General features: G+C 42.7%; 1 protein-coding gene across 8 annotated transcripts in view; it reads right to left on the bottom strand.

The window, feature by feature from the left end:
* Positions 1-3,288: 3,288 nt before the first annotated feature.
* DCC (DCC netrin 1 receptor) overlaps positions 3,289-9,765 on the bottom strand; it is a 1,416,568-nt gene continuing 1,410,091 nt past the window's right edge. For all 8 annotated transcript variants that reach the window (XM_055559267.1, XM_055559271.1, XM_055559272.1 and 5 more), the window contains one exon: positions 3,289-8,635. In XM_055559267.1, the coding sequence (XP_055415242.1) occupies positions 8,546-8,635 (90 nt within the window). In that variant the 3' untranslated portion in view covers positions 3,289-8,545. The remainder of the gene's footprint in view (positions 8,636-9,765) is intronic.

The raw sequence follows: 9,765 nt of genomic DNA, 5'->3' as shown, positions 1-9,765 counted from the left end.
GAGGAGCCTGAAGGGCTACAGTCCATGGGGTTGCAGAGTTGGACACAACTGAGCAACTAAGCACAAGATAGAGAGTGTATCATTCTTTGACTACTCCAAAATCCTTTTCATAAAAATATTTGCAGTGAATGAGTAGTTGGTTTGTCCCCTAACTTTGTCTTGTCTCGATCAAACACTAGTTTTATTTTATTTTTTTCAAGTAACCAGTTTTCCATGGAGATAGCCTCTCTGATTGTTTCTGTGAATGCATAACATTCTTCTGTAAGAGATGACAATGTAACTTGAATATGTGAGATAAAATAGACTGTCATAGATATGTTACTTCTAGTTCGTGCGTATCAGTTTAACATGTTGGTGCTGACATGCTTACATTTCAAGAATCATAGAATAAATATCAGCATTTATAGAAGGTGACACTGGAATATCCTTATTTGGAGTTTTAAAAAATTGTGGTAGAATATATTGATACTTTGGAGAAGGAAATGTCAACCCACTCCAGTATTCTTGCCTGGAGAATCCCTGGCAGACTACAGTCTATGGGGTGGCAGAGAGTCAGACACGACTGAGCGACTAACACACACACATATTGACACTTAACGTAAAATTGACTGTTTTAATATTTCAGGTGTACTGTACAGTTCAGTAGCCTTGTGTTCACACTGTGCTACCGTTACCACCATCCATCTCCAGAACTTTCTTCATCTCCCAGAACTGAGACTCTGTACCTATTAAGCAATTACTCCTCACTCCCCTATCTTCCCAGCCCCTGACGACCACCATTCTACTTACTGTCTCTCTCAATGTGACTACTCTGCTGCTAAGTCGCTTCAGTCATGTCCAACTCTGTGCGACCCCAGAGACGGCAGCCCACCAGAATCCCCTGGCCCTGGGATTTTCCAGGCAAGAACACTGGAATGGGCTGCCATTTCCTTCTCCAATGCATGAAAGTGAAAGGTGAAAGTGAAGTCGCTCAGTTGTGTCCGACTCTTAGCGACCGCATGGACTGCAGCCCACCAGGCTCCTCCGTGCATGGGATTTTCCAGGCAAGAGTACTGGAGTGGGGAGCCATCGCCTTCTCTGGTGACTACTCTAGGCACCTCATATAAGTGGAACCATACACTGCTCTTTTGTCATGAGCTTATTTCCCTTTGCATGGTATCTTCAAGCTTCACCCATGTTGTAGCATGTGTCCAAATGTCCTTCCTTTCTAAAGGTGACTAATATTCCATTATATAAAATATATATATAGTATTTCGTTTATTCAGTTGTTGAGTATTTGGATTGCTTTCACCTTTTGGTGTATAGTGAATAATACTGCTATGAATGTGGGTATCCAAATATCTCTTAAGTCCTTAATGTTACTTCTTTGGTATGTATGCTCAGAAGTGGAAGTGCTGGATCATATAGTAGCTCTAAGGTTTACCTAGTGGTTCGGCATAAAAGAATCCACCTGCCAATACAGGAGGCACAGGTTTGATCCCTGGGTCAGGAAGAGCCCCTGGAGAAGGAAATGGTAACCCGCTCCAGTGTTCTTGCCTGGGAAATCACATGGACAGAAGAGCCTGGCGAGTTACAGTCCATGGGGTCCCAAAAGAGTTGGACACAATTTCGTGACTAAACAGCAGCAGCAGCGGTTCTGTGTTTAACGCTGAGGAACCACCATACAGTCTTCCACAGTGACTGCCCCAGATTCTATTCCAACTGCCAGTGCTCAAGGGTTCCAGCTTCTCTAGTGATCTTAACCATATTCCTGTTTGTTTAGGTGGAATGATTATGAGTCGAAGAAGATGAGAAGAGCTGGTGGCCTTTAAAACCCCACCTGTCCTGTCACTGGTGATGCATGGTCTGCAAGGAAACTCACTGAGTAGTTCTCTGCTTATCCCAAAGAGTGAGTAAACCTTTTATTAATCCATCATTTTCTCTTAAAGAATAGATTATATGCCTAAACTTGATCCTTTAGTACTCACAGCAATATATTTTTCAGTGCATGTGTGTCCCCATGTTGAGTAGGAATGAAATATCTCGAGGATGGAGAGTATCATACTTATTTGGTTTTGGTGTGTTGCTGTGGGTACAAAATTAGTAGGGTCTTTGTCTTGGGTTGCTGCTGCTGCTGCTAAGTCGCTTCAGTCATGTCCGACTCTGTGCGAACCCATAGACGGCAGCCCACCAGGCTCCGCCGTCCCTGGGATTCTCCAGGCAAGAACACTGGAGTGGGTTGCCATTTCCTTCTCCAATGCATGAAAGTGAAAAGTGAAAGGGAAGTTGTTCAGTCGTGTCCGACTCTTAGCGACCCCATGGACTGCAGCCTACCAGGCTCCTCCACCCATGGGATTTTCCAGGCAAGAGTACTGGAGTGGGGTGCCACTGCCTTCTCCGAGTTGTCTTGGGTTAAGTCCCTTGAAAAGTCCTTGATGTGAAGATTTGTGTAAAAGTGGGTTATCATGAAGTGCTCCCAGGGGAAATCACTAGTGGGATGGGAGAAGACGGAAAGAGAAAGGAGATGAGCCAAACATGGGTGCCACTTCTAGGGTGCAATATTGTGGAGCAGTATCTCCGCACGGGGGGCTCCCCAGGTGCCTCAGTGATAAAGAATTCTCCTGCCATGCAGGTGGTGCAGGAGATGTGAGCTTGATCCCTGAGTCTGGGCAATTCCCCTGAAGGAAATGCCGACTGCACTAGCATTCTTGCCTGGGAATCTCTTGGACAGAGGAGCCTGGCAGGCTGCAGCCCACAGAGGTCTCAGAGAGCCAGGCACGACTTGGCGACTAAGCACACAGCCGTGCATCTTTGTGTCCCCACTGAGTCACTTTGGTTCAGTCCTGCCTGAGGCTCTGGAAATAAGTTGGCTTACACTACAGAGTTGTCTCAGTCAGGGCATGGGGGCTTGGGCATCTAACAGTATTGGTAAGATCTATCTGATCTGGAATTCACAGGTCTCCTGTGTGTGTAGGCAAAAAAGCAAATTCTGGCAATGGGAGGGCAACCTTCTAGCAGACCTGGGTGTTGGCTGTTGGGATAGAAACCTTACTGGGCGTGTGCTTGAAACAGCAGAAACATCTAAAGGGATGTGCCAGAGGACTGACAGTCTCTGCTGTTGCTGTCCTTTAGTTCCTAAGGCGTGTCCGAGCCCACAGACTGTAACCCTCCAGGCTCCTCCGACCGTCCCTGATCCACATGTCCAAAAAGGCAGCACGTGTCCTGAGGAGGAAGAACGCAGACAGGCAGGGGTTCGGGGTGTGCTCATTTCATATCAGTCGTTTGATATAAATAACATGGAGGAAGAACTTTGTATCAAAACTTTATTTATTAACAAAAAAATGCACCATTGGAATAACATTTCTATAAAAAATGAATATGAGACTGTTCTACAGTGATTACAAAACCCCTTTTTCCTCGTGTAGTAGTATACAAGATTTGTGTAGAAACAGTCATTGTTTTAAACTGTAAGCAAGTTTCCTTTCTCATAGAACAAGATTTACACTTAAATATTGCAATCACTAGTCTAATTTGGTTAACAATGCTAGAGTCTGACAATTTAAAGAAACTCTTTGTGGGCTCAAAATACCTTTTTTTTTTTTCTTTTTTTTGAAATTAAAAGGCATTTTGTAGCAACAAAAACTTTCTTTTTTCCACTAAGGCTAGTTAAAGCTGTAGTATACCCACTTCTACCAAATAAACCTACCACTAACACACTAACAATTTGAATCGCAAAGCCCTTGGAGAGAATGAGTAGCATTTGATCTGAAAAATGCCATCGGAATATTGTAGGTTTGGTGGTAATCAAGTTTGAATGACCCTGGCAAGGGAGAAGGCGGTGATGATGGAAATTCAGTGGGGGCTTTGCCTGGGCATACCCTCATACTCAGCAGTGGACAATTCATTTCCAAAGTGGTCCCTCTAAGCTATGGAACACTGCAGCTTTAACAGCCATATCTAGATTCCCAACCAGGTCTCCCTTTGTATCATAAATTATCCAAAAAAGAAGCCACTCTAAATAATAAATTAAATATTACTTATAAAAAGTACACCCCAGACCCACCCCCCCCAGCCCCCCACCCCCCCCCCAAACAAGCTGACAATTCACAAAGTTCTGAATTGTCAGGTTACCCTACAGTAATAAAAAAAACAGCATTTCTCCTCCTCCCTAACCTTCCTTTCTTGCATCTGAGAACACACGTTCAGCACACACTGAGATCCCTTGGCCCATGTATCTGTGTTCGCGACATCTTGTAGAGTTTGGCTGTTGTTCTCCAACCAACAAAAAATCAGAGCATACAATGTACAGAGGCTCTCTACTGAGAGCAGGAGAAGTCCTTCAGAGAGTGCAGCAGAAATCCAGCAAGGGAACGTTACCCAAGAGCGGCAATGGAGAGCCCAGATACAGTCTTTAGTGTATGCGCTTCCGTCTGATCTCACTGACCTGGAAATACTCAGGCATTTCTTTTCAGAATCAGGACATTTTGGAAGCAGGTATTTCGATAGCAAGTTAGTTACACTGACGCATGGGATAGCACGTGTTTTCGAATGCAATGGAATATCATACAAAACATCTATGATTTTTTCCAAAGTCTGACTTAATTGGAAATCAAGTGAAAAGCTTTTCTGTACACTAGGAAAGTGACTTCTGAAAGTTATCAGAGAAATACAAATTATTTTAAGTCAAACGTTGCTTTGAAAATATTTAAAAAGAGATAGTAGGTTTGAGCGTATGACCGACTGCTCTGCTGCTCTGGACTGTTGGGGGTACTCTCTTGTGTATGTGGGTGATGAACATGTGAAGATATTAACCTCTGGCCTTAGGGATGGTCTGCATTTAGATGAAGTAAATTGGTCCAGGAAGGGAAAGTGACCACATTCTGCATCTATTTTAAAGTTCCGACAGTTTTGTTTTTGATAAACATGTGTCAAACTAGGGAGTTATTCTATTTTCTTTTTTTCTCTCTCATGAACTAGAAATGGACATTCTAAAATTACAAGGCGTCAGTCTGGACACAGCTTTTTATATGAAAGGTAAGGGGATTGCTTTAGAGGCTTTTTTTGGGGGATGGGGTGGTTAGAATTTCAGTTCAGCAGCCATGTGCGAGACACTCTGTTATGTTTGGAGAAGACTTTAAGATGTTTCTTTAAACAGGGTCAATAGACAGTTGTATCACAAGAGTAACTAGGAAAGAGTAACCATTTTCAAGCACAGACTACGAAGGCTTCCAGAAAGACCTGTACTAAGATTCTTTATGGGAAAAGCCAATGAGTGCCCAACATTATAGTTTCCACATGTCTGGAATGACACACCAGTGCTGGACTTTCATAGGTCTTACCCAATGCAGGGGACGGAAACATGTACGTCACTGGGAATGACCCTTATTTTGAAGAGAATGATGTTATTCCCAACCCCTCCTAGCCTTAATAAATTCACCTCCTATATCCCTGCCCTCGCTTGATTTTTTTCCAGCTTGTTCAATTGTATGTGCACTTTATAATATCCAAATGTAAAGTTCCATTATTTAAATGCTCTAGAAGCTTATAGCTCTGTTCTACAAAGAGCTGTGACTGGTTTCTTATTGAGAGTGAGTCACTAAGAACTATTTAACTTTTGGCTAGAGCATCCTCCAAGTGTTCTGTGTATCTTGAGCTATCTGAATTTTTGTGAGTTTCTCAAATGCAGAACTTCCTAGAGGAAAGTAAATAGCTTTCTTATCAGCATGAAATACCAAAGAAACATACCAAGCTTTTTCAAGAGGAGGCTTATGCCTGACAGTTCAGCAGAGCGGGAGGTTTCGGGGGTGGGGTCTGAGCATGCTCTGCCAAGTTTTATTTTCTTCTTTTTCAGGGAGAAATGATTCCTGGTGGCAGAGCTGCTGGTTGGCTGTCAAGCATCACCCCACGGGAATCAGAGAGATTTATGAGCTTAAAGAGCCCTGTTTGTCATGAACTAGACTCAGAGTAAGAGCAAAACAAAGGTTATCTTGCACTATTCACAGATTTCTTCTTGTCAAGAGAGCAGGAGACCGGGAAATTAGAAAGTTACCTGTACACTTGGGCAGGCAGTTGTACATACACGTGAACTATCTGAGAGAACAGGGAGCAGGGTTGTACAGAGTTGCAGTCAAGTCATGTTCAAACCATTGGGCCAATCTCCCAAGAGCCTTTTGTGAGAATGTAAATGGATTCTACCACATATTCCTTGCACGGAGCTAAGACTTATTAGCATTGCCAGTTACTAAGATAGAGCATTGGGTATGTTTATGAAGACAGTTTCAAGAGCATGCTGAAATCATATACTGTATATTTTTATGTGTTTAAAAAACGTATCTCCTAAGATCAATGACTTTGACTAGAGGAGTTTGGAATGTTGTAAAAATGCTAGTTCTCTTGATTGTGCAGATACAGAATACAGACTGAAGACATGACTAGTCCCTGAAATCTGCAAGATTTACAGCTCATTCCTATCTGGACCCTCAGGATGACTCTCCTTGGATGTCAGATGCCTTCAGAGAATGTTCCGTGTTTGTAAGGATTAGAAAAGAAAAGCCATCCTAGGACCTTGAGAGGGTAAGGTGGGCTAATGAACATTTTTTTTCCTGATGTCATAGATTATTTTTTGTGAAACTCAATATCATGTTATGAAATGCCTTCTTCCAGGTCAGTGGAGTGTTGTTTGCCTAAGTGTTTAGATGTTGAATAAGAGTTATCTGCCCCAGAGGATAACGTCACATAGCTCTTCAGAAGGACTTCATGAAAATGTAAGTAAATTGAACAAGCACTCTTATTGAAGGAACGATTTCACAAATGGACCGGACTTTCTAATGAACCATTTGAACAAGCCCTCTCTTTGACATCAGATTTCCTTCCCGACATAAAACTGTAAAAAAATAATCTGAATTATTACTTCTGTTACAGTGCCATTTTGCTCAAAATATTTCATTCAGGGATTCATATATAATTACCCACCTAATAAAAGGAGCTATTAGGTTGTAAAGATCCTATTCCTTCCATGCTCTTTTAAAATTATGACCTACTCAAGCTTGAAATCAAAGGCAGAGCTGAAAGGAATAATTCAGCTGAAACTCTCTTATTGGGTTTTCAAGTTGCCTAACAGATAAATATGCAAACGGGCTCCCTTTTGGCGATTCAGCTGCACAAATGGATTAACTCCAAATTTGCAGCTGCAAATTCAGAAACTAAAAGGGTGCACACACAATGTTTTTAATTTCACCTAGTTGCAAGCTGTAGATAAACATGGCAATAGGAGTTTAAGGTTCTAGCTCACAATGAAGATGCAGTTTTTAAAGAGCATCCACCGGATTTAGGGTGATGTGTTAGAAGTGTCAAGCGATGTCTTCCCCCCGTTCCTCTCTGACTCTGGGCAGGTGTGGTGCAGAAGGTTTCCTTGACAACAAGCATGGCGGTCGCCACTCACCAACACTGCCTGCTCTGAGTCAGTGAGGACCCTGTTGGTGGAAGAGACATCACGCAAGAGAAGGTACTGTTTGAAACTGCCTTCCATTTTCCTTCCCTTCCTCGGATGGGATGGGTCTGCCACGTCCACAGAGGGTTTCAGGAAGGTAGATCGGGGCTGGGGGGTGGCATGGAATGTGTGGAGCTGGCCACCTGCCCAGGGCTGGCTGCCAAGGAGGACTCAGGGAGGGATGGGGTGGAGAGGAGAACTCTTCCAGCCAGACTTCTGAGGGAGACGGACTTGGTGAAGTTTGAAATATCATCACAGTGTGGGATGGCACAAAAGCCACCCAGATTGAACAGTGTCCTGTTAGAAGTTTTAAGCTCATAATTAACACGTGTCTGAGAAGATTGCATGTTGTATCCTCCTTCAGGGAATGGACTGGTGGTTGGCAGCATGTCCCTCGCTGGAGATTTTTAAATGTTCCTGTTCTCCAGACATCAGTGTTAACCAAGGGTGGATTTACAGATACCTTGCTAACATGGGTGAATTTCACAGCCACTTGCTGATACCCAGCACCTGTGCAAGTGTGACCACGTTACAGAATGTACACCTTCTGTTTGCTCGCTTACTTTTTTGTGCTGTCAGAAAAACATCCAATCCTTTGGTGAGAAAGTTCCCATGGGTGCTCTGTACTTTAAATTCGAAAACAAAATAGTGAGCTTGCGCTGGTTTGCCATGGCAGGGTACAGGCTTCAATAATGCACTTGCCTTTTGTAAGACTAGACCCACCCATCAGAAGCTGACAGGCCTTGTGAAGAGCGTTACGTATTCGTCATGACAGTCAGTCACTGCAGTGGCAAAGGCCCAGGAGTTTTCTCGCAGCTCCAGCTTTGACATTGCAGTGAAGATGTATCTTTGCTTTTGTTAAGGGACCCCAGAGTCCTCATTTTGAAACTCCTGATGCCCAGGAAAGAAGGACTGCTTCTTCTTTCGGAACTGCTTCAGGACCTTCCAGGAGTGAGTGGTCTTGACGGTTGACCTGTACACTGGTTAGCATTCTTGGATACAGGTGTGCTGTTCATGGGTAACTGGTAATGCTGCAGAGGTCCCCGAAAATTCAGCTCGTCAATTCAGCGATGCGTGTTAAAAGGCCGAGCCTGTGATAGCGTTAAGCTGCTTCATCAGCCCTTCCAAACTTGCCATTTGTTCACTCAGATCATCCTGTTCATACACCTACAGAGAGAATGAGAGCAAAGGATTAGTGCAGGTGAATGTGGGTGCCTTCCTTTGTAAGGGGGGGCCATCTCTGATCATTTCACTGTGCATTCTCATGCATGACACAGCGGCCCATAGCCCAGGGGCTGCACTCCGCATATAATCACTGGATGAAGATGCTGGTCATAAAAGAGGCAGTGATGAAGGCCTGTGTGCTATTTCACCAGCTTCATCTCTGTGAGGAGGCTTCAGTGTTGAAAACAAAATCTTGTTTCAAATCAAGTTCTACCAATTACTAGCTATGTGATCTTGGACAAGTTAGTAAACCTCTCTGATGTGTAGTTTTCAGGTATAAAATGATGATGATTATATCTTTTTCAAAGGCTATTCTGAGCATCCTGTGAGTTCAGCACATGGTAGATACTGGGGTATGTTAGTTACTTTTCTTGTCCATCAGGCTATAAACAGAATTTACATAAGCAGCTTTCCTTTGTAATACCACATAATCATTTTTTTTGTGGGAACTTGACCTCGTGGTATTAAACAGGTTGCAGATGGTACCTTCTTACAGGAATTTCAGCCTGCCAGTAAATGATTTGGTCATTTACTGTGTTATCTTCAGAGATTAACAAGGATTGAAAATAGCCACTTTGGCTCAAAAGACTGGCCCTATATATGAAAAGGGAGGTTGCAGTGAGGTGATTATTGTTACTGTTTTCCCCAAATGATGTCATAGTTGTCTGGGTTGTTTTTCTTGAATAATCTAGATCTCATTGTCCAATACAGCAACCTCAAGTCAAAAGTAGCGCCTGGGGTTTTGACATGTGAATAGCCTAAATTGAGATGTGTTGTACATGTAAAATATACATCATATTCTGAGCACTTAGTACAAAAAAAGTAAATATCTTAATGATAATTTTTTAATATTGCATGTTGAAGTGATAATATCTATATGGGTTAGATAAAAATATTAAAATTAATCTCACCTATTTATTTGTACATCTGTTCATGTGACTCCTAGAAAGTTTTAAACTGCGTGGTTCGCATTATATTTCTATAGGATAGTGATGACAGTGTGTATACACACATGCGTGTATTTATATACATGTATACGCACATGCGTGTATTTATATACATGTATATACACG

Source organism: Bubalus kerabau, chromosome 21, assembly GCF_029407905.1.
Source record: "Bubalus kerabau isolate K-KA32 ecotype Philippines breed swamp buffalo chromosome 21, PCC_UOA_SB_1v2, whole genome shotgun sequence".
NCBI lineage: Eukaryota > Metazoa > Chordata > Mammalia > Artiodactyla > Bovidae > Bubalus > Bubalus kerabau.
The sequence above is the reverse complement of the archived record's forward strand: the minus strand, read 5'-3'. Positions and strand labels throughout refer to the sequence as shown.